We start from the raw sequence: 24558 nt of genomic DNA, 5'->3' as shown, positions 1-24558 counted from the left end.
TTCTATCTCATTAACCATTGGAGTTCTTTGAGAGTACCAGCAAGCTTACAGGTGGAAGCGATCCAGTCGGCAATGTGTGCTTAGACTTTCAAAAAGCTTTTGATAAAGTAACTCATCAGAGACTCCAGAATAAGTCGTGGAATAAGAGGAGAGGTTCTGTTATGGATCAGCAACTGGTTAAGGAAAAATGAAGCAGAGATTTGGAATAAGTGGACAGCTCCCTATCAAGGGATGTGGACAGTGGAGTCCCTTAGGAATTGAGATTGGGATGTTTTAACTTGTTCATGAATGATATAGTTAGGGGCAAGCAGTGAGGTAGCCAAGTATGCTGATGATAAATTGTTCAAGGTTGGCCTCCTTCTGGGAGGAAGGGCAGGATATAAATTAATTAAATTAATAAATAAATAAAACAAAAAGGGATTACGAGCAGCTCCAAAAGGATCTCTCCAAACTGGGTGAATGGGCAATAAAATGGCAAATGCATTTCAGTCTAAGCAAGTGTAAAGAGATGCGCATTGAACCAAAAAAATCCAAATTGTACATATACACTAAGTTGGGTCTGAACTAGTGGTGACTGACCAGGAATGAGACCTTGGGGTCATAGTGGACAGCTTGAAGAAGATAGTGATCCAGTGTACAGCAGCTGTGGAAAAGTTGAATGCCATCCTAGGGATCATCAGGAAAGGGATTGAAAATAAAACTGCCAATAACCTAATGACATTATGCAAATCTGTGATGCAACTACATTTGGAATACTCTATATAAGGCTAATTGGGCACGGGTAAAACATTTAGTGCTTTTGTTTGCTGCCCTGGGCTTCTGCTGGAGGAAGGGCAGGATCTAAATCAAATAATAAATAAATAAATATAGGTCACCTTTCCTCAAAAAGAGCTGGAAAACATTCAGAAAAGGATAACTCAAGTTATCAAGGGGATGGCACAACTTCCTTATGAGGAATGGTTGAAACATTTGGGGCTGTGTAAGGGGTGATGTGTGCAGTAACAGAGGTGGATAAGATTATGCATGGTGTGAAGAAAGTGGATCAGAGAAACGTTTTCTCCCTCTCGCATAACACTAGAATTTGTGGACATCCTATGAAGCTGAATGTTGGAAGAGTTAGAACAGTCAAAAGAAACAACTTATTTAGATAGTTACATGGTTAAACTATGGAACTTGTTCTCACAAGATGTAGCGATGGCCACCAACTTGGACATCTTTAAAGGGAGTTTTGATGCATTCATGGAGGATAAGGCTCTTGGCGACTATTAGCCATGATGGCCTCTGCAAATGGAAATGAATGAAAGTTGCATATTACTTTTAAGTGGGCTTTGCACGGATTATCTGAGGTTGCAGAGTGATCTCTCTCTCATTCTGCTACCCATAATGACCCCTCTGGTCTGAAACACCACAACAGGAGGAAGACAAAACCGCTCTCTCTCCCAGTCAGGCAGGGTTCATATGACTCGTGTTTAATATGACTTAGATCTTATGATATATGCCTAGAGAGCTGCATCAATGGATGCAGAGGGGAATGAAACGCAGCTTTATTTAACAGACGCCGTCTTGCACTGTGCCTTGCTTTTGCTTGCTGTTGTGCATACATCCAAATCTTCCGGCAAATGGCCAGCTTTCCCCCCTTGCACGTTTCAGGCCGTGCATCCTGGGAAGTCGCTGTTCCTGCTGTACGCCTTGAAGAGCTCCCCTCGGCTCACCATGCTGTATCTGTACCTCTTTGACTACACGGACGTCTTCCTCCCCTTCATCCACACCATCTGCCCCAGTCAGGAGGAGGAGCTGGAGGACATTATTGCCAAACTGCTAGTAAGTGTCCAGACCCAGAGCAGGAGCTGTCCGTTTTTGGGATGTGCCTGCAAAACACAAGCAGCTTCTGCAGTGCAGCACGCAATGCTTTGAGGCTGCAGATCGTAGCGTCCCTCACTGAAAGGTTGAGAAATGGTCCCAAAAGCACACAGAAAAGGAGAGAGGTGAATGTCAAATCGATCAAGGCCAGCGGACCAGATCATTATCTCCCCAACCCCTGGCAGGCTAAATTTGATAGGTGGACGGGGTCACCCGCCTGTCAATCACCTGACATCATAGTGACGTCAGGTGATGCTCCGTTTTGAAGCCTGGTTGTCGGGACTTCAAAGTGCAGTGCGGAGCTGTATGGAAACTCTTTGCGAGCAACTTGGTTGGATTGCAGAGCTGCTTTTGCAAAGGGCTTTCAAACAGCCGCCCGCTTTCCCCTTCTTGAGCATGGCGGGTGGGAGTGCACCTTGCTCTAGCCCGTGATGGCTGGGGCTGATGGGAGTTGTAGTCCAAAACATCGGGAGGCACCAGGTTGGCAAAGCCTGTTTTGTACTATCTTTGTCGTGTTAATCAAGACAGTTTGATTATCACTGATGGAAAAAGTAGGGCATATGCATATCCACAGAGAGACAGACGTACAGAGGCTGTTTCTGGACTGACTGCATCTTCATAAGCTGAAGGAAGGGGCTGATGTAGTTGAATGCTCCTCCACATTCTCCCCCCTCCAAATTCCAGCAAACTAACACATCAGGGAGCCTAGGAGAGCTCTCCTTCCCAACATCTGTTTTCCTCTCTGCAGGGAGTTTTTTAAACAGACTAGCATTAAACCTGCAGCTTCGAGCAGTACAGCTGAAGAACAGGCTTATCCCCATCAGCTCCTGTTTGCAGAGAAGCGGGCCTGGAATCTGCTGAGTGGTGCTGCCACCCTCTAAATCGGGGATGGGAGGACCTTTGCTGGACTCAAACTCCCATCAGCCCCAACCAGCATGGAAAAGAGGTCTGGGGTGATGGTAGGGGTGGTCCAAGAACATCTGGTGGACCGCAGGTCCCTCGTTCCTTTTCTAAATAGTTCAGGATGGCTTGAACCTTTTCAGGATACAGGGAAAGCCCGTCTCAAGCAATCTTTGTTCCTTTTGCTACTTGATGTTTTAATGCAGAGTTAATGTCACCATAGTACCTCTTAGGTGGGCTAGGAGCAAATCTGCATTTAACCAGGTTGTTAGCCCCAGTAATACTCTGAACAGCAAAGGCTGCTTGCTGGGAAAGGAGCTGCATCTATTCTAAGCCTATGTGTGTGTATATCTCTCTATATATCTATATCTCTCTATATCTGGATGGATGGATATGTAGGCTTTGTGGAATGAGGATAAATATTGGCTGCAAAAGTTCCAGGTTCAATCCCCAGCATCTCCATGTAGGGCGGGACCTGGTCTGAAACTCTGAGGGGCTGCTGCCAGTCAACAGTCCTGAGCTATCGATGGCCCTTAGATCTGACACAGTGTAAAGCAGCATCCTCTGCAGGATTGGTAGAAGCCAAATGCACTGTCCCAGGCTATGGTCTGAAGGCACATGAGACCAGCCCCCTGCTGAAGCTAAGCAGGGTCAGGTCTGGTCAGTGCCTGGATGGGAGACCGCCTGGGAACCATATGTCAGCCACCTTGGGTTTCAATTGTGAAAAGAAGGCGGGGTAGGAATGTAATAAATAAATAAATAAATAAAAATAATTGCACTTGCTGAAAGAGCTTTACAGTGACACACAGTGCATTTCCTTTCGCGTCGCCCTTGTCTGTTCTTAGAGACCCTTGCTTGTCCTAAGCAAAAATTGTTTTCCAAAGATGGCAGTTAACAGATATGGAAGAAAGAGTTTGGTTCCAAGGATTCTTTTGCCAGAAATGCTTCTTGGATTCTTAAGAGTCATTTTAGCATGAAATCCTGATCTGAGGAAATGCTTATTGCCGAGATGCCGGCATCAACCTGTTTGAGAGCCTTTTTGTCTTGGTGCCTCAATGTGGGTGTGTTTGTGTTTTTCCAGCCTACTGTCTGTCTGAAATGGCTTTGCTTTTGTCTTAAGTTGTGCTTAAATATATATACACGACTGGCTTTGGATGGTTACATTTTTGTTCTCAAGAAATAGTGGTTAATACGTTTCATGCATGTCAGCAGCAGCATAGTGGCAAATTCAGAAGTACAAGGTCCCTTCATGTTAGCCACAGCCATGCCCCTACTCCCTTTTTTTGAGCTGAGAATGAGATCCTTGTGAATGCCCTTTCCCACAACAACAGACGCTCCTAGGAGCCAATAAGCAGGAAAGAGGAGAGTGTTGGTTACTGAGAAGTCTTCTCAGTGGCTGACTCATCCCCTTTTACTCTGATTGACTTCAGTCAGCGGGGAGGGGGGAGGAAGACTCTTCTCAGTGGCTAACACACTTCCCTTTCATGCTGATTGGCTCGTAGCATGCTGGAGATATAGGGACCCTGCTGGGACGCTACTCCTAAAAAGGTAAAGGGTCTGAGACACCCCTCCAAGCCCCCGACGACTACACCCCTGCATGTCAGTAGCGAGAAGGAAGTTCTGATGGCAACATTTGAACCAGAAATGTTTTTGTTTGGTGCCAGGCCATTTTTCTTAACAAGTGCTATCTCTTCAGGACCTGAAGGAGCCTGCGTGGAAGCAGTGGCGAGAATTCATTGTGAAATATTCTTTCCTGCCCTATCAGCTAATTGCTGAGTTTGCATGGGACTGGTTGGAGGTCCATTACTGGACGTCGCGTTTCATCATTGTCAATGCCATGTTGCTTTCCGTGTTGGAGCTGTTCTCCTTTTGGAGACTGTGGTCAAGAAGGGAGTTGAAGTAAGTTCCACTTGGACTGTCCTACCTTTCAGCGTTCACTCCTCTTTCAGACAAGTCTGTGTTTTTTTTTGTTAAACTCTTTTAAGGGCTAGAGTTTCCTTCTAGTCAGTGGGCAGCGTCCAGCTGATGCAGGCATGGGGAGCTTTTGGTCCTCCATATGCTGCTGAACTACAACTCCCATCAGCCCCAGCAAGCACGGCTAGTGGCCTGGGACGACAGGTGTTGTAGTGCAGCAGCATCTGGAGGGCCAAAGGGTTTCCCCCGTCTGAACAAACACGTTCCATCAGTGCAAGCCCTGCCTCCCCCAGGGGCCCCTAAATGTGTTCTAGCCGTTCCCCCAATCCTCCTGTGCAGATCTTGGGGGGGAGGGGTTACACTGCACAAGTGGAAATCCTTGTGCTGACAGAACACATGAGTTGGATACTGCCCAATTTTTTAAAAAACTCGTTTTTTCTTAATGTTTTTTTTTTGCTAAAATCAAAGAAAGAACCCACAAATGAATGTAGCAGTTTCTGCTTACCTTTCCCGCATGTGACCCTTGCAACTTCTTCCTGCTCAGGGAAGCAAAGGCTTATCACACAACTGTGCTAGAGAGCTTTTGTTCTTGAAAACAAGAAGTCCCCAAGCATTAACTGGAAACGTCTTGTTTACAAGGCCCTGTGCAAATCACTTTCGCACAAAAAGTATGTGATACCCAGTGCCGTAGACAGCCTTTGTGTGGAAAGCATTGGGCCTAATGAGCTGCACATTTCCAGTGTACAATGGAGCCTCCCTTGTTGTACCCCCTCCTTTTTTCTTAGTTTCCTTTTTGAGCTTGCTTAAAGCTCTCCTTAAAACGGTTAATCCAGGAGGTTTTGCTGTGGGTGAACAACACACTTGCTTTCCTTGAATTGCACGTTGCGAGGATGGTTTTTGGCCGGTATCTCCAAGAGATCGAAAGGTTCTCCCAAAATAAAACCCAGAGGCCGTGAAGGCTAAGAAAGGGTTCTGATCTGTTCTTTTTTTCTTCTAGGACAATCCCTCACCGGATGTGGACCCATTTCTGGAAAGTGTCGACCCAGGGACTCCTCATGGCCATTTTCTGGCCCATTATTCCTCAGTTTGTCTGCAACTGCCTGTTCTATTGGGCTTTGTACTTTAACCCGATTATAAACATTGACCTAGTGGTGAAAGAAGTCCGTCGCTTGGAAACGCAAGTGCTTTGATGGCGTGGTCTGCGATCAGCTTTAGGCTGTGACGTCCTGAACCATCTGATGGCAGGGAGCTGACAAAAGGCAACGTTGCTTTTTTTTTTCCCCCCATGGTGACAAAACTTGGTGATTTTTTTTTTTAACAGCATACCTGCTTTTGCAGAAAGTCTTCTCTTTTAAGCAGCAACAGCTTTAAAGGGAGGGAGGTACTGTTCCCAGGGAGAAGAAGAAACTAATTTCGTTATAATCGGAACATTTGTTTTTGGATTCATTGAAGCACCAGCCTTTGTGTGCCATTTTGAGAGGCGTAATATGGGAAGCCTGACAAGAAATCCAAGCCCTTGGGCTCTTTTCTTCAGGTCTGTCTTGTGAAAGGAGTCCTGCATTTAACACCTTAAGTAGTTGTACTCCAAAAGACATACTTGTCCCTTTTTAAAATGGCTTTGAGCCTGACTCAGCCCTCTATTTTCCACGTCCATACATACCTCTGGCCATTTTTGTGAATTTGAAGTAATTTCTGTTGCTGTATTAATTTTCTAAGTCTCACTTGCCAACTGCAACTTTTTTAGACAGGAAAAAATGACGTCCTGCATGTAAATACCAATTGATTGTGAAATGGTGTCTTCTTTTTGGTATGTACACGAAATACCACCTGTGTTGCCATATGTTAAATGTATGCCAAAACAAAGATTAGCTTTATTTTAAATGCTGTGTCCCTGTAAATTAAACTTGACTCTGCATTTGTATTAAGATGATCTTCAGATTTGCATATGAACATTTTTAAGAATTAAAACAAAAGATTTTTCTAATATTTATTATTAGCATTACATTTTTATCATACACTGTTCTCTCTCCCAACCCCCTTCTTACCCTCGCAACAGTCTTGTGAGATAGACTAGGCTGAGGCTTCGTGGCCGAGCAAGTGTTTTTGCACCCAAGTCTCCTTCTTGCAGTCTAATCTGGCACTCCGTGCACTACAGCATGCTGCCTGTAAAAATGGCCTAGAGAAGTAGTCATGTTGACACAAGCTGAATCTTGTTACACTTTTATTCTGTAGCTTGTGATTTCTCTTGCAAAACTGTATTTAACTTTGCTCTTCCTGCCGCTATCTTTTTAACACCACTTTAGCATCCATGGTGTGTAAATGTGGTTCTAAGCTACATTCCCAGTGGGCTGTACATCATTAAAAACAACTTAAGACACAAGAAAATGGTCACCAACCTACTCTGGGCCGTGCCCTTTCTGGAAAACACTTTGGCCTTACGATTAGAAGGAGACCATCACATGCTGAGTTGAAATGAAACGCACCAAGGTTAAATGGGTCCAGTGTCACTTGGTTCATCTGAAACTCCCCCTTGTAATCCGTTTTGGGGAAAGTTCCTTAATGTTCCTCGTTTGAAGAATGGCTGAATTTACCAGGAAAATTGGAGTGTGTGCCTAGGTAACACCTAGGAGCGAGCTATAGCCACTTTGATTTGTTTTTGAGAAGTGAGATGTTACTCTAGTAAGTGAACATCCCGTGTCCATGCAGGCTAGCCTAAGTGACACTGCCTTAATCATTGTCACACTTGGGGCTGTCTTCTCCACACAAAGTATATGGCCAGAATAAATACCTGGCATTGTAAGGGGCTTTTGCCAGACACATGGCTGCTTCACGGTCACATTCACAAGTCATTCTTTTGCACTTGTCTTCTATATCATCTGTAAAAAGAAAACAAACCAAGGAGCATTTAAGCCAGGCCACTCATTTAAAGCACTACCAAACTGGCACCAGTTCGTGCAGTTTTCTTTGTCCTTAAATGGAATGGGAGGGAATTAAACATTTATTTAGATATTTAATATATTAACGAAAACTGGATGTCCACGGTCTCTGTGTCTTGGTGCACCTCTAAAGGCGATGTAACACATCCCCCCACCCCATGGACCACTTGAAAAATGCTGAGAGTCTTGGCACTTAATGACTTTTCTGCCTGTTATGGCAATTGTAATTCCATAGTTCTCAAATTGTAGTACAAAAACAGTACAAAGTAAGAAATGAAGAAAAATTCAATATGACTATAGTAATACCTCAAGTAACAAATCCTCCAGGAAGAAGGTCCTCTTAACGAAGTCATTTTGGATTGGGGGGGGGGCGCACTCTGACATAGTCAGAATGTAGTTCCTTGTCTACTGGATTACAGCTGCTGCAGGCAGCGCTCTCACATGCGGTTGGATGGCACTCCTTGCCCAGTGGCGCAGGTGCCTCTGCCGTAAACAGTGCTTCAAGTGCCCTGCAAGTACTGTTTACTGCAGATGCATCTCCTCAAGAGTAGGGGAGGATGGCAGAGAGATAGAGACCAAGCACGGGGGGGTGGCTGCCCCTTGCCTGCCTGCTCGAGTGTATGGAGAGGAGAACTGTGCTCAAAGCTTCAGATTGCTATAGCAAGATGCTACATGATAAAAGGAAAAAGGCAAGGGAGGCATCCCTGGATGCATTTTGGAAAAAGCCTTCAAGTGGTCTATGTGTAAAGCTTACCTGACCTGGTTGTTTCATTTCAGACATGCATATTTTTTGTTTTGAATAAAGGTTTTGCTGAAATACGTTGGACTGCTCTTTTTTGTGGTATAGGAAATTATTCCTATTCTTTCCATATTTTTCCTACCTCCGGTAGCAAAGTTTCAGATAAAGAAGTAATGTCCAGGAACGCAACTACTTTGTTAACTGAGGTATTACTGTATTTAATGTGTTAGATGTGCCATCTCCCATCTTCAACCACAAATCCACAGGCACACTGTGGACTACTTGAATGAAGCTCACAGACCACAGCCTGGAAGCCCCTGGACTAGCTTATTGGACAGTTTTTAAGAGAATAACCTTTGCCCTTCATTCTGAGAACAAATGCACAAATAGTCTCTAAGTGCATCCTAAGTGGGTGAGAGAGCAAAAGAGAGGTTGCTGAACGCAGCTGCCCTTGTGCATAGCAAAACGCCTCCCAGAGGGGATGGATGAATCTGTTAATTTCATTTTCTACATTTCTGGTTTTTCCAATCATAAATTCAGTTTTCCACATTTCTGCAGCAATTTGCAGTTTTTTCTTTAAAAAATCTTCATGAAAAAGTTTCAGCATTTTAGTGCAAATTTCTCCTAGTAGAACATAATTGGCTGTATTTGCCTAATATGCACATTTTTGCAAGCACTTTCTCCTAATGCATTTTGTATGTTATTTTTATTATATGCACGCTTTACACTAGAGTAAATTCATTTTTGTACACATTACTGGGCTAGAGAACTGCATTGCAAAATTTGGCGAAGTGCAATGTTTCAAAGGAGGGCTGTGTTTCTGTTTGTGTCGTTTTGGAAAGTGCAAAGTTTGCCTTTAAAAGGCGAACGGAATTGAATTTCCCCTCCACCCCTACTCACCACATTTAGCCGCCTTGTCCTTGCATTTCCATGTGTACCTCTCAAACTTGGGTGTGCAGCCCTCCTTCTCTGCTGTCCCGTAGCAGCAGTCGTGCTTCAAGCAACACCTGTCAGCACCAAAATGGAGTGTTTATTTAGTTAGAGCATTTGCACAATGTTCTACATGTTTACAATTGAAAAGACACAACACACAAGGAAAAAGGGACGAGGAGGGGGAGGAAAAAAGCAAACTCAGGCACCATTTCTTAAATATAGGATGTCTTGTTGGGACCAGAACAAGGCTAGGCAGCTCCAGACTCCTGGATGGAGATTTTCTTTCAGCTGCTTTGCTTGTAAAAAAGCTCTGATCTTCCTGTTTGCTTATGTAGATTTCAAAATCAAAACCCTAAAAAGGGAGACTTTCTATAGGTTCAGGATCTAGCCCACTGTTCTTCAAATCTAGGTGTTGGCCATTGGCTAAGCTGGCTGGGGTCGATGGGACCCAAGGCTGAACAGCGATCTAGCCAACATTTTGTCTTAGCTTTGGATTTTTGGTTCCAAATTCACTAGCTGCTTTGGCAAGCGTCTCTCAGGGGTCAGTTGTTGTGTAAAAAGAGAACAATGCTGAGCCCTATTTCATGAGATGATTTACTTGTGGGTTGGCTAACCCATACCCCTCCAGGTGTTGCTGGAGTCCAGCTCCCATCAGCCCCAGGCATCATGACCAATGGTCAGGAATGATGGGTGCTGGAGCCCAACAACGGTATCTGGAGGGCCACAGAGTCGTCATTCCTCGTGTTAGAGCTTATGGGAAATGCTGCGAACGCTCTCAAGGGCTATAAAACGGGAAGGGTTTTTTTTTTTTTTGCTGGTGTTTATTTATTTATAAATACATTTTTATACCCCTATTTCATTTCAAAACGTCAACATGGTTTACAAGTAAAAACAAAAACGTACAGTAAAATCCATTAAAAATACAGTGGAAAATGGCTAAACTTTTGCAAAAAGGCATCTTGCCTTTTGAAAGTTCAGAATGGGTGGGTGCAGGGAAAACTGGACTGTGGTTTTATCTCTTTAAGACTTGATAACTTTGGTTCTGTTTTTGCTTGCCAAGAGAATATGGTTTCAAACGGCTTCGTTAATGTATAAAGAGAGCTGGGGGCTAAGAACATAAAAGGGACCCTGCTGGATCAAGCCAGTGGCCCATCTAGTCTAGTCTCCTGTTCTCACAGTGACCAACCAGATGCCTGCAGAAAGCCTGTAAGCAGGACCTGAGCGGAAAGAGCACTTGCCTCTCCTGTGGTTTCCAGCAACTGGTATTCAGAAGCAGGCTGCCTCCAACTGGGAGGCAGAGCATAGGGCTGAAGCCAGTGCTAGTCCTACTCAGAGTAGACCCATGAAATTGATGGGCATGGCTAACGTGGGTCCATTACTATCAATGGGCCTACTCTTGAGTCAAACTTTGCTGGATGCAACTCTGGGGTTAAAAAAAGATCCAAAGCATCAGACAGAACAACAACACAATATGAAACAGTTATGAATAGGGATGGGCAAATTTGTCAGTTTCTGTTTCAGATTCTCGTTTTTCCAGTCTTAAATTCAGTTCTCTGCACTGCCACTTCAGTTTGCAATTTTTAAAAAAGCCCTAATTAAAAAAAATAAATCAGTGTTTCTCCTTATACACAACTTTGCATGCAATTTTGCCTAATACATTTTGGCAAATTAATTTCCGCTTATCTAATGCATTTTGTATGTTTTTTCCCTAATGTGTACCCTAGTATATATATTTTGTACACATTTCTTGGCTTGAGAAGTGCATTGCAAACGGCATTTGCACATTTGAAAGGGTGGCTGTGTTTTGGTTCGCCTATTGTTTTGGAAAGTGTGAATTAGGTAGGTTTGCCTTTAAATTTGAACAGAATAAAAAAAAAAACCAGTTATTCATAAATGTAAGGAGGGCTAGGGCTAGCCACTGCCGCAGTGCAAAGCTTCATGGCAGACAGAGCGCTTCCAAATATGTAGAGAGGTCACGCTTCTCTTGACTCCTGTTCAGAAGAGCAGCCTAGGAGTGCCTGAATTTGGGATCACATTCCCAACTTCCAATTGCCACCCTTTAAAAAAAGTCCCACAGGAAGCTGGCCTGCCAGCTTTGATCTCAGTCCAGATTTGGGGCAAAAAATAACCTGAGAAAGGTTCCTGATGATACGGGCAAGTGGGACGGCTGGAGATGTGTGCAGCCTTTCCAGCTGGGCTCTGAGCTTAGCAATTAAAGTCACAATCTGGTTCCGCAAAACTGTAGGAAGCAATTGAGAGCTTGTTTTCAAATGCTTACATACAGCAACCAGATGGTCATAAAATGTATCCCATATGAATGCCTATATTTTTGGTGGTGGCTTTTACTTTATTTTGAAGCAGCATAAGGATGTGGTTATTTTCAAATGCACAACCAGCGGTTTGGAGCTTCCCAGTGGTGTTCTCAGGATGGTGCACCTTCCACGTCTGCACATTCTGATGTGTGTGTTGGGAGGGGGGAGGATGGGTTGATCTCTCTTGAACAAGGATGGATAAATCTGTCAATTTTGGTTTTTCTCAGTTTCTCATTTTGGCAACCTCATTTCCTCACTGGTTTGTGTATTCTGTGTGTTTTTAAAGTCCTTACAAAAATATGTCCGCATTTCCCCTAATATGCACATTTTTAATGCAATTTTCCCCAATACACACATTTTTTTCAAAGAATCTTCCCTTATATATTGCATCTCTGTATGGTATTGTCACCTACTTTTTATGCATGATTTCCCCTAACCTATGTATATTAGTATACATTATTCGGTTTGAGAACTACCTTGCAAAATTCAGAGAAGTGACTTTCAAAGGAAAGGCTGTTTCCTCCACCACCATCCCAAGCATCCTGTTTAAAATTATTTTCAAATGTCCAAAGAAGACAGTCTCTGTACACAAGCTTGCAATTTAAAAGACATGACAGACAAGGAAAAAAGGACAGGGAGGAAGAAGGAAAAGGCAAATTCAGGGACCAATTCTTACCTTTAATAATAGGATGCCTTGTAGGCTAGAGCAAAGCCAGGCAGCTCCAAACTGGTGGAGGAGACTGCTCTTTCCCTCAGCTGGCTTCCTTATACAAAAGATCTGTCTGTCTGTTTATATTTCTAAATCACACGCTCTGCCCATCGAACCCTAACAAGAAAGACTTCCTAGACTCATGTTCTAGCCAAAATATGTGTCTTGGCTTTGAATTCTTGAAGGAACCAAAGTTTTTCAAGGCATTCAAAGGACATGCATCGAGTTTCAGGTTATTTCTCCACACCCAAGCACAGCTGGATGTGAGAAAACCCTGTCTGAAGTGGCCCATCCACCATTTCAGGTGTTTGGGCTTGACTCCAAACTGGCTCCCTTACTTACCAGTCCGTTTTGTCCCGGGGCCAGCCGTTCCCTCCCAGCCCGCAGTAGCACCCATAGCGCATGTAGGCTAAGGCAGAGCGCCCTGTGCTGCACTGAATCGTTCCGGCAAGCTGGAGAAGTCCTCTTCGGGTCCGCGAAGGAGCATTTCTCAAAGGGCCTTCTGCAGCTAGGGAGGAAAGCAGTTGGATGAGGATCTGCAGAGGCTTTTTCCTGTCGGCTGTCTCCTACAGGTGTGGGGAAGCTTTGGCCCTCCATATGTTGCTGACCTACAACTCCCATCATCCCTGGCCGTTGGCCATGCTTCCTGGGGCTGATGGGAGTTGTAGTTCACTAACTTCTGGAAGGCCAAAACTTCCCCACACCTGGCCTACTACATAAGGTTACAGGAAACTGACTTAAGCTGTCAATATTTAGCTCAATATTGCCTACACAAGGGGTGGCCATGCTTAGTGGCCTGGGGGGCCAGTTCCTTATCTCCCCACACCCCAGGGCCAAGCACAGTGCAGCACTTCCCAAACACCTGACAACAGCTCTTGGGAACCACTGCACAACAGGGCTTTGGAGGCCCCGCCAGTCAGCAGGACCCACAGAGCCCTGTCTTTACCCGCCCCAAACATCCAACAATGTTATATATGACGTCAGCACTGGAAATACAAGAGCAGGGACCATTCCATCAGTAGCTGAAGGGTTAATTCTGTTATTGGTCTGGTTGACAGCAGACTGTGATTGGCTAGGGGTTCTAGTCATCTGGGAGTTAGCTAGTGAGGGAGACAGTTGTGATTTGACAGTTGCTGGAGTTGGGGAGAAAGTGTGGCTGTGAAGGAGTTTCCCCCAACCCCCTGTGTCGGCCTGACCTAAGCCAGGCAAGCCTCTCTGTTTCATTTCGGCTCATATCATATATGATAGCCAGTGTGGTGTAGTGGTTAGAGTGCTGAACTAGGACCTGGGAGACCTGGGTTCAAATCCCCACTCAGCCATGAAGCTCAGTGGGTGACCTTGGGCCAGTCACTGTCTCTCAGTCTAACTAGTCTCACAGGGTTAGAATAATAGAATAGTAGAGTTGGAAGGGGCCTGTAAGGCCATCAAGTCCAACCCCTTGCTCAATGCAGGAATCCAAACCAAAGCATTCCCTACTGAGCATGATGGTATCTCCCAAGCTACACCCAGTGCTAGACGTCACACATGGAAGTGCATTCAGCTTGTCAACAAAGCATTAAAGAGGCTGAAGCACAGAGGAAGTTGCCTTATGTGAGCCTAGCTCAGTATTGTCTACATTGACTGGCAGCAGCTCTCCAGGATTCCAGACAGGGAAGCTCTCCCAGCCCTGCCCGGAGATGCCAGGGGTTGAACCCGGGACCTTCTGCATGCAGAGTTGATGCTCTGCCACTGAACTATGGCTTCTCCCCTTGCTGCTGAATGTAAATGCTTTGTCATCAGGAAAGAAGGAAGACAATCTTACTCGGCCACGAGTGATCGCCAATGAATGAATGAGGCTGGGACAGAGGTAGGCTGAGTGGCCAGTTACGCCTTGCCCCCCCACACACACCAAAAAAGAACACATCTGTCCACAGTGTGCGTATGCTTGTTTTTATGTACAGCTGCACATTTAGAAATAATGACTATGATTTAAAGAGGAAAACATTTCCCATGCAGGGAAGGCGGCAGTGACCTGAGTGTCTCGCTCAGTCTGCTGTCCCGACTGGAGCCAGCGTTGCACCCACTCGTCATGAAAGTCAGAACTCGTAGCCTCCTGGGAGAAAGTGGAGACGCCGTCACGTCACTCTCATAAAAGAGCTCTTGCCTGCCACCACTTTCGGCAGGGTGTGTGTGAGGACCTTACGCAGAGATTGTATGTTTTATTTACTTTCTGTGGGTGATATTTACTTTCTAGATCTGACTCACTTGAGAGGAGGTCATCGCACTGGGTGTGAGGAGCACCTTTTTCCCAAGCAAAACGGACCACCCAAAGTTGCATGGCACAACATGCCTCTCCAGAGCTAAATGAAAGGGGCAAAGGGCCCAGATTCTGTGGTTCCAGCATTGCTTGGGAGCCCTAGGTTCGCAGAGGAGGAACGCTTGCTATGGCCACATCCACACTGTACCTTTACACCACTATGACTCTGAACCGTCATAACTTCCCCCAAAGAATCTTGGGAACTGTAGTTTGCTAAGGGTGCTAAGAGTTGTTAGGAGACCCCTGTTCCTGTCACAGAGCTACAATTATCAGAGTGGTTTACCAATCAATCCCTCTTCCCAGGGAACTCGGGGAATTGTAGCTCTGTGGGTAGAATAGGGATCTCCAAGCTGCTCTCAGCACCCTTCACAAACTGCAGTTCCCAGGATTCCCAGGATTGTTTAAAGTGGTATCATAGCGCTTTAAATATATAGTGCAGATGTGGTTTTAGTTAATTTCTACCCTACCCTTCCTCCTCAAGGAGCCCAGGGCAGCCAAAAACACATAAATAAATAAACAAACATTAAAAACATCTAAAAATGTTTTAAAACAGCCACATAGCCTTGCATTTCATTTCCAAGTTGCCAAGAACAGTACTGTTCTATCATCAAATGTATGGGTGAACCGAACTGATTTTATCTTCCTCCTGAATGTTAATAAGGAGACAGATACACCTCACCAGGGGAGGCATTCCATAAATGGGGGGCCAGCATCGAGAAGGCCTTGTCACAGGCCAGCACTGGGCAGCACCCAGCAGCACCATTACCACCAACAGGACCTCCCCTGTTGAGATGGTTGATACTGGGAGAGTGCTCTTTTAGGTACTCGGGTCCCAAGTTGTTTAGGGCTTTGTATGCTAGTTACTAGCACTTTGTACTGACTGTGGCTGGGATCCAAAGAGATCCACTCAAAGAGTCCCATCTGCCCAAAGAAGATTCCAACTTGGGTTTCTCAAGTGCTCCCCCCCTCTCTGCATGTGTATTCACCCGTGCTGGGAGATGTTTTGTGATCTGTTATGGGGAGGGTGACTCTGCGGAAGAGATGTAAGGAGACAGCTATTTTCATTCCATCCTGTGTTCATCACAACCGGCACTGTTTCTGTTCTGCTACCGTTTGGCTTCTGCTAAAACCGATGTGTTTTGTCTCACTGTTAGTAACTATGTTAGTAACTATGTTAGTAACTAACGTAATTAATTCTGTATTTAGTTATGTAATTACATAGCAATATAAAAACAAAACAGAAATAATGTCAAAAACATTACAGAAATAACGTAAAACAATGCATACCTTTTGCTGACTAAAAAAAAAGACAGCGAATAATGCTTTTATTCACTTGTGTGACAAACATGTGAATTGTGGCAATTTCCGCTCCTGTTTCCAATGAAATTCTCCAACACTTCTACCCTGCAGTTTGTAGAAAGAGTAAAAAACCTACTGGGCCATGTAGAACCTCTTGGGAACCCCTCAAGAGAGCAGTGTGACATAGTGGTTAGAGCATTGGACTAGGACCTAGGAGACCGGGATTCAAATCCTCACTCAGTCATGAAGCTCAGTGGGTGAACTTGGGCTAGTCACTGTCTCTCAGCCTAACCTACCTCACAAGGTTGTTGTGAGGATGAAACAGAGAAAGGAAGACCCAGGTAGGCCCACACATTGAGCTTCTTGGGGGAAAGCAGGGATAGAAATGTAATAACAATCATAATTCATAAAGGAACTTTTTGAAACCCAGGCGGCACGTTCACAACTGGGCTGCGCACCTACGGAAATAAATGCCTGGGAGATCACACTGCACACCAGGGGGCTCCGCCCCTCTGTCATTTCTGCCCACCGGACTGCTGAATTGCCTCTTCCGTTTCCCTATCTGCGTCTGTTTGCTGTGTGTGGACTGTTGGGTAAACAATGAGACATGCACCACCCTGTTTACATGGCTATATGTGCAACAGAGTAAAGGGCATGGCTTCTGCAAGGGAAAGTCTTGTCTCAGTAACCTATTAGAATTCTTTGAGAGTGTCAACAAGCATATAGATAGAGGTGATCCAGTGGACATAGTGTACTTAGACTTTCAAAAAGCGTTTGACAAGGTACCTCACCAAAGGCTTCTGAGGAAGCTTAGCAGTCATGGAATAAGAGGAGAGGTCCTCTTGTGGATAAGGAATTGATTAAGAAGCAGAAAGCAGAGAGTAGGAATAAACGGACAGTTCTCCCAATGGAGGGCTGTAGAAAGTGGAGTCCCTCAAGGATCGGTACTGGGACCTGTACTTTTCAACTTGTTCATTAATGACCTAGAATTAGGAGTGAGCAGTGAAGTGGCCAAGTTTGCTGACGACACTAAATTGTTCAGGGTTGTTAAAACAAAAAGGGATTGCGAAGAGCTCCAAAATGACCTCTCCAAACTGAGTGAATGGGCGGAAAAATGGCAAATGCAATTCAATATAAACAAGTGTAAAATTATGCATATTGGAGCAAAAAATCTTAATTTCACATATACGCTCATGGGGTCTGAACTGGCGGTGACCGACCAGGAGAGAGACCTCGGGGTTGTAGTGGACAGCACGATGAAAATGTCGACCCAGTGTGCGGCAGCTGTGAAAAAGGCAAATTCCATGCTAGCAATAATTAGGAAAGGTATTGAAAATAAAACAGCCGATATCATCATGCCGTTGTATAAATCTATGGTGCGGCCGCATTTGGAATACTGTGTACAGTTCTGGTCGCCTCATCTCAAAAAGGATATTATAGAGTTGGAAAAGGTTCAGAAGAGGGCAACCAGAATGATCAAGGGGATGGAGCGACTCCCTTACGAGGAAAGGTTGCAGCATTTGGGGCTTTTTAGTTTAGAGAAAAGGCGGGTCAGAGGAGACAGGATAGAAGTGTATAAAATTATGCATGGCATGGAGAAAGTGGATAGAGAAAAGTTCTTCTCCCTCTCTCATAATACTAGAACTCGTGGACATTCAAAGAAGCTGAATGTTGGAAGATTCAGGACAGACAAAAGGAAGTACTTCTTTACTCAGCGCATAGTTAAACTATGGAATTTGCTCCCACAAGATGCAGTAATGGCCACCAGCTTGGATGGCTTTAAAAGAAGATTAGACAAATTCATGGAGGACAGGGCTATCAATGGCTACTAGCCGTGATGGCTGTGCTATCCTAGTCAGAGGCAGCATGCTTCTGAAAACCAGTTGCCGGAAGCCTCAGGAGGGGAGAGTGTTCTTGCACTCGGGTCCTGCTTGCGGGCTTCCCCCAGGCACCTGGTTGGCCACTGTGAGAACAGGATGCTGGACTAGATGGGCCACTGGCCTGATCCAGCAGGCTCTTCTTATGTTCTTATGTTCTTAAGATCCTGGCTCATGGATTCGAATCTACCTTGACTGGCACCAGCCAGAAAGTTTCCCTGCCAAAAGGCTATCACAGCCGGCTTGTGAAGCACTCCTGCAGCCCAATCCCCAGCCCTACGCTACTGATTAAACCCGAAACGGTGGGTGAAATTAATCGGTGGAGGCTGCTGCATTAGGTCAACTGGGGCAGCAGGGCCCTACTAACCTCACTTTGTCCTCAGCCAACCCTAGGGATGGAAGGATCTATCAATATTGGCTCTCTGAGTTCTCCGTTTTCCAGGCTTAAAAGTAGTTCGCCGTTCTGCAGCAATTTCTGATTTATTTTTTTTAATCCTCGTGCAAATTCATCAGCCCTTTAGTGTGAATTTCTCCTAATGAGCACATTTTGTATGCCGTTGTGACTAATTAGTCAATTAGTCATTGACTAATGCTTGTTTTTGCAACCAGTCTCCCCTAACGTAACGCATTGTGTATGCTGTTTTTGCTAATGTATTCATTGTTAATGCACGCTTTCCCCTAAAATATGCAGTTTTGTAAACACTGGTTGGTTGGAGAACTGCACTGCGAAACTGGAATAAGTGCGCATTTCGAAGGATGGCTGTGTTTTGGTCCTCATATTGTTTTGGAAAGTGCAAATTTAATAGATCGGACTTTAAATGCAAACTGAACTGAATTTCTCCGCCATCCCTAGCCATCCCCCACCTTCTTACTTAAGTCTTCCTACTTAGAGCCTGTCCAAGAGGTGACCCTGCCAGTCAGTTCCCTGCTCCTGAGTCTCAGTGCATTGTAGAACTCCACAGGGAGGAGAAGGACGGGTACCAAACTACAGAGAGTTGGCTCCGCCCCTCATTGGCTCTGGCTCCACCTACTGTTGGGCTCCCTGCCTTCCGCCCCACCAGTCCTAATGGGCGCCAACTATCACTGGGGCTAAATAAACCACTTTGCCAGCCCAGCCACTGAGCGACAGAACAGGTGATTGGATTATTCTGGGCAGTTTGTATACAAGATCTACTCTCAAGCGGGTTTTGTCAGTCTGCAGTTCCAATGAATGCCTTCCCATTCAGCTCTATTATCTGTCCAGCCATCACAGACCCTGCACATAGGAAGCAGAGTGGTTAATAACGTGAGCTGTGAGCTTGAGGGCCCTTGTTTGAACCTCTCTGCTGCCAGGGTGACCTACAGGCAAAGCACTGGCTTTTAAGCCACAGCCCGTCCCTGGCCTGTAATATGGGAGATATTGGCCTACCTTAAGGGCAGTTGTAAGGACTAGTGATTTAATACAGGAATTGGGGAGGGCAATTTTCATCACTATAATCCTAAGAGTCTAACTCTCCTGCTCCGTGGAGTAGAGGTGAGAGTCCATGTATTTATTTACTAGTTATTTAAAGAAATTATAAACCATTCACCATTCAAACATATTGTGACGATATACCAAAACGAGCCAAAAGATAGATACAAAGGGCTGTAGCCAATGACTGCCTACTCAGAGCAGTCCCATTGAAATTAATGGTCCTAAGTTAGTCATGGCTGAATTTCAGTAGGTCTATTCTAGGTAGAACAGTCATTGGCTACAATCCATTGTTAAAGTAAGTGTGGCTACCACCACAGTAAAAGCTCTGCCCCGGGTACTCCTTCAATGAACTTCTGGGGCGTGTGGAATCCTCAGAGAGGGACTCACTCGATGACCTCAGGGAGGGAAAACCTTTTTCAGCTCAAGGGCCACATTCTCTTCCTAGCAAGCTTTGGGGGGGGGCACATGCCAGCGGTGGGCAGGGCCAGAGGCAAAACCAGGAGGAGTAATGCATGCAAATTGTACCGTTGCACAGTAGGCTAGTTTCTATGGGCACACACCTCACAATATCCTCCATCCAAGCAAGCAACGGTCAGTATTAGAGTTCAAGGACATCTTCCGGCCATGCAAAAACAGTCATGGAGGGTGTGAAGGAAGGCCAGAAAGGAGTTGTGGCTAGGGAGAGTGCAGAGGGCCAGACAGACATTTGGCCCTGGGCCTGAAATTTCCCATCTATGACTTAAGTGTTTGAGTAGGCTGATATAGGGAAAGGCAGTCTGTTGGGAAAGCAGGTCCTAGGCTGTGTTTAGGGCTTTATACCTCAAGAATAAAACCTTAAACTTGGTCTAGTAGTAGTTAATTGGCAGCTAGTGCAGATCCTTTAACAGCAGTGGCGGCTGGTAGCTCCATGGACAGCTCTTTGAAAGTTCGGAGTGCAACCCGGAGCGGATTCCACTGCCCCACTGACATGGAGCCCCCAGCTGGCACTGCTTAACAGTGGTGCCCATGTACCTGCCCTGGGCTGTTGCAATGGCACATGGCACAGTTGTGGCAGATGTTTTCCTGTCTGATAATAAACCCCATTAATGCCAAGCAGGAAGGGGGAACATGATAAACCTTGCTGTAAAATGACCATCCCACATTGACTCATAAAACCTGGTTTGGAAAAAGAAATGCTTGTGAAGAAAGCAATAACAAGGCTGTTAAGAGCAAAGAAGGGGAAAGTTAACTGCTTAGAGACATGGCTGGGATAATGCAATATAAAACCACAAAGGCCAAACAACTTTGCCTTTTCCAGCTAACTTATCTTGTCTCATCTCCCCAAGTCATCTGTCCAACCAAAAGGCTCCTACATGACTTGGGATTGACCTGCAGTGCTGAGGCTTCCCTTTCATCTGATCCAGTTATTTATTTATTATTAAATTTATATCCCACCCTTCCATCCAGAAAGAGCCCAGGGCGGCAATCAAAAACACTAAAAGCACTTTAAAACATCTTTAAAAAAAAAAGACTTTAAAACATATGAAAACAACACATCTTTAAAAACATATTGAATTGCTGTAAACCGCCCAGAGAGCTTCGGCTATGGGGCGGTATATAAATGTAATAAATAAATAAATAAAATAAATATTGAAACAAACCATCTTAAAAACAGCTTCAAATAAAACAGCTTTAAAAACATCTTAAAAAGCAATTCCAGCACAGATGCAGGCTGGGATAAGGTCTCTGCTTAAAATGCTTGTTGGAAGAGGAAGGTCTTCAGCTGGTGCCAAAAAGATGACAGAGTTGGCACCTGTCTAATATTTAAGGGGAGGGGATTCCAAAGGGTAGGTACCACTACACTAAAGGTCCGTTTCCTATGTTGTGCAGAACGGGCCTCCTGAAAAGATGGTATCTGCAGGAGCCCCTCACCTACAGAGTGCAGTGATCAACTTGGTATATAAGGGGTACGACGGTCTTTCAGGTATCCTGGTCCCGAGCTGTATAGGGCTTTGTACACCAAAACTAGATCCTTGAATTTGGCCCGGTAGCAAATGGGCAGCCAGTGCAATTCTTTCAGCAGCAGGGGGACATGTTGGCGATACCCTGCCCCAGTGAGAAGTCTTGCCACCACATTTTGCACCGGCTGCAGTTTCCAGACCAACCTCAAGGGCAGCCCCACATAGAGCACATTACAGGAATCCAGCCTGGAGGGTACCAGTGCATGGACAACAGTGGTCAGGCTATCCCGGTCCAGAAACAGCCGCAGCTCTCTTACTAGCCGAAGCTGGCAAAAAGCACTCCTAGCCACTGGGGTCACCTGGGCCTCTAGCGACAAAGATGGATCCAGGAGCAGATGTCCTTAGGACTGCTTCATACCAGGTTGCAAAAGATAAACTGGTGCCATCCAGCCCTACTCAAATATTGTAGAGCTCCATTGATTTCAGTGGGAGAAATCCACAGCACAGTTCCAGGCATATCTACTCAAAGGCAAGCCCGACTGTGTACAGTTGAACTTTACTCCCAAGCGTGTGGTAGGGCTGAAGCCTTAATTGTGGGCTTTGCTCTTCCACCGAAGATCAATGGACCCCAACAGGGGTTAGCCAACAAGGGCTGGATTGCATTGCCTTAGTCTTTTGTCCAAACACAGAAAGCGAGGAAGCTACCTTATCCTGGGTCAGACCACTGGTCCATCTGGCTCAGTATTGTCTACACTGACTGGCAGCGGCTCTCCAGGATTCCAGGTGGGATTCTCTCCCAGCCCTACCTGGAGATGCCGGGGATTGAACCCGGGACCTTCTGCATGCAAAGCAGATGTTCTGCCACTGAACTACAGCCCTTCCCCAACAGAGCCAACCTTTCCCTTTTCTCCCAAATCCCAGTCTTAAGCCTGGAAGGAAAGTCATAAAAGCATCGGGAGATCCCTGATGGATCAGGCCAGTGGCACATCTCATTTAGCATCTGGTTCTCCCAGGGAAGTCCCCAGGCAGGACAAGCGCATGTTCAGGGCCGGCACCCAGCATGACTGGGTCCTTGGGCACCAGCCTGACCCAGGCCCGTGGCACTGCAGCCCAACCCCCCCATACAGGCGGTGTGGGGCTAATAAGCATGTGTGCGTGGCACGTATGCACGCACAGTGAGCCCATCGTTCACAGGGATGGGAGAGGTAGGTGGGGCATGTGTGCGTGCCTATTGAAGCCTGGGCTGACTGTATTGGGGCGTGTGTGGCAGGATTGGGAGGTGGCGCTGCCACAGATCACAGAAGGGGAGCACCGCCTTCCCACCCTAAGGGGGGGCCCTTCCTTGATTTCAGCTGAAAGAAAGAGTTGCTTCATTCGTAAGAAGCGGTAAATGGGGTGTAACTGTTGCTGGGGTGGAGTGGTGAGGCATGCATCCCCCCCCTCCTTAAAGAGGGGAAATGACGGTGGAAAACGTCAGAGAAAAGCACGCTTCCTTTAGCCCAACCTGCAACGCATCAGCTCAACCGTGGGACATTTCAGCAGAGGTGTGTGTCATTGAAACTGACGCAAGACCTTATTCCAGAGAGGTAGCTGTTATTCCTGGCAACTGTGAGATCACTGCTTTAAATATATATATATATAACGAAATGATTTCCTTATTGATGTGTTGGCCACAACGGGCTCCTTCTGGAGGAAGAGCAGAGAATAAATGGAAATAATACTAATAGGTAAGTGAGAAGACAGGAGATGGTGCTACTGCCGGCCCGCATATTTATTTATTTATTAAGACTAAAGTAATGACAACAGAAGATTTATGCAACTTTACAGTTGACAACGAGGACATTGAACTTGTCAAGGATTATCAATACATCGGCACAGTCATTAACCAAAATAGAGACAATAGTCAAGAAACCAGAAGAAGGCTAGGACTGGGGAGGGCAGCGATGAGAGAACTAGAAAAGGTCCTCAAATGCAAAGACGTATCACTAAAGACTAAAGTCAGGATCATTCAGACCATGGTATTCCTGATCTCTATGTATGGATGTGAAAGTTGGACAGTGAAAAAAGCAGATAAGAGAAAAATCAACTCATTTGAAATGTGGTGCTGGAGGAGAGCTTTGCGCATACCATGGACTGCGAAAAAGACTAATAATTGGGTGTTAGAACAAATTAAACCAGAACTATCACTAGAAGCTAAAATGATGAAACTGAGGTTATCATACTTTGGACACATAATGAGAAGACATGATTCACTAGAAAAGATAATAATGCTGGGAAAAACAGAAGGGAGTAGAAAAAGAGGAAGGCCAAACAAGAGATGGATTGATTCCATCAAGGAAGCCACAGACCTGAACTTAGAAGATCTGAACAGGGTGGTTCATGACAGATGCTCTTGGAGGTCGCTGATTCATAGGGTCACCATAAGTCGCAATCGACTTGAAGGCACATAACAACAACAAATTTGATTTATATCCCTCCCTTCCTCCCAGCAGGAGCATATGCTGGCCTACCTCAGACAGGAGGACTTGGGCCAGTACTGGAACATTGGGAGCTGCCTTATGCTGAGTTAGATCAATGGTTCGTCTAGCCCAGTTTTGCCTACACTGACTGGCAGTGACTCTCCAGGGTTTCAGGCAGACTTCCTCACACTCCCATCTGGAGACGCCAGAGATGGAACCTGGAACCTTCTGCATGCAAAGCAGACGCTCTGCCACTGAGCTAGGGGCCTTTCCACACCTATGAAAGCTACCGACGTGTCCATAGCATCGGACTGTTCGTCTACCTAGCCCAGTACTTTCTACTCTGGCTGGCAGCAGGGCTCCGGGGTCCCAGTCTTTCCCATGACTGGCCACTCATCTTTTGAACTGGAGATGCTTGGGACAGAACCGTGCAAAGCAGGTGCTTGGCTACTAAGCTCTACTCCTTTCCTTAAAAATAAAATAAGATCCCAGACCTCATGGTGCTGAATACAGGGCTGATCTAAACAGGAACAGTGGGAGCTGCTTTACATTGCGGGCCTTCTGGGCAGACCTCGTACTTAGACCTAAAGGGGCCAACGCTTGCGCTCGCACCCAGAACCGACCTGCCTGGCCCTGGAGTCTCTCGCTGCGCCCCTTGCAAGACGCTCAGCGGAGCCGCGGGCGCCCGAGGCAAGCAGGTGCCCGCCCGGGGAGGCTCACTCACCCGTCCGCAGCAGCAGCAGCAGCAGCAGCAGCGCCGGTCGCCGCCCCGCCGGGCCCATCGGCAGCTATCCGCGGCAGCGCGCGAGGCCCTGGAGGCGGCTGGAGCGCTCCGTGTCCGTCCCGTCGAGGCGCAGCTGCCCGACTCCTCTCCGAGCGATGCGGCTGGCACTGCTAGGCGGCTGCCTCCCGCCGGCTTTGCATGGCCCCG

General features: G+C 46.0%; 2 protein-coding genes across 4 annotated transcripts in view; one reads left to right on the top strand and one right to left on the bottom strand.

Moving 5' to 3' along the window:
* BFAR (bifunctional apoptosis regulator) overlaps positions 1–6664 on the top strand; it is an 18645-nt gene extending 11981 nt beyond the window's left edge. For all 3 annotated transcript variants that reach the window (XM_061600243.1, XM_061600242.1, XM_061600244.1), the window contains exons 7-9: positions 1651–1821; positions 4457–4659; positions 5672–6664. In XM_061600243.1, the coding sequence (XP_061456227.1) occupies positions 1651–1821; positions 4457–4659; positions 5672–5864 (567 nt within the window). In that variant the 3' untranslated portion in view covers positions 5865–6664. The remainder of the gene's footprint in view (positions 1–1650; positions 1822–4456; positions 4660–5671) is intronic.
* Positions 1458–24558, bottom strand: LOC133372037 (phospholipase A2-like). Its single transcript, XM_061600251.1, has 5 exons — positions 24352–24558; positions 12646–12811; positions 9250–9356; positions 7463–7550; positions 1458–1868 (listed from the first exon to the last, which is right to left on the bottom strand). Exons 1-5 carry the CDS (start codon positions 24407–24409, stop codon positions 1805–1807), a joined length of 483 nt encoding a protein of 160 aa, XP_061456235.1. The 5' UTR covers positions 24410–24558; the 3' UTR covers positions 1458–1804.

Source organism: Rhineura floridana, chromosome 17 (assembly GCF_030035675.1).
Source record: "Rhineura floridana isolate rRhiFlo1 chromosome 17, rRhiFlo1.hap2, whole genome shotgun sequence".
NCBI lineage: Eukaryota > Metazoa > Chordata > Lepidosauria > Squamata > Rhineuridae > Rhineura > Rhineura floridana.
This window is presented reverse-complemented; position numbering and strand designations above follow the sequence as displayed.

What these genes read in the sequence shown, in the direction of transcription:
- LOC133372037 (XM_061600251.1), bottom strand. Translation starts at nt 24,409, where the DNA reads ATGGGCCCGGCGGGGCGGCGACCGGCGCTGCTGCTGCTGCTGCTGCTG. An exon ending in GCTGCTGCTGCTGCGGACGG is followed by an intron (nt 12,812 to 24,351) that starts GTGAGTGAGCCT and finishes TTTCCTCCCTAG; the next exon opens with CTGCAGAAGGCCCTTTGAGA. An exon ending in CCCCGGGACAAAACGGACTG is followed by an intron (nt 9,357 to 12,645) that starts GTAAGTAAGGGA and finishes TGGTGCTGACAG; the next exon opens with GTGTTGCTTGAAGCACGACT.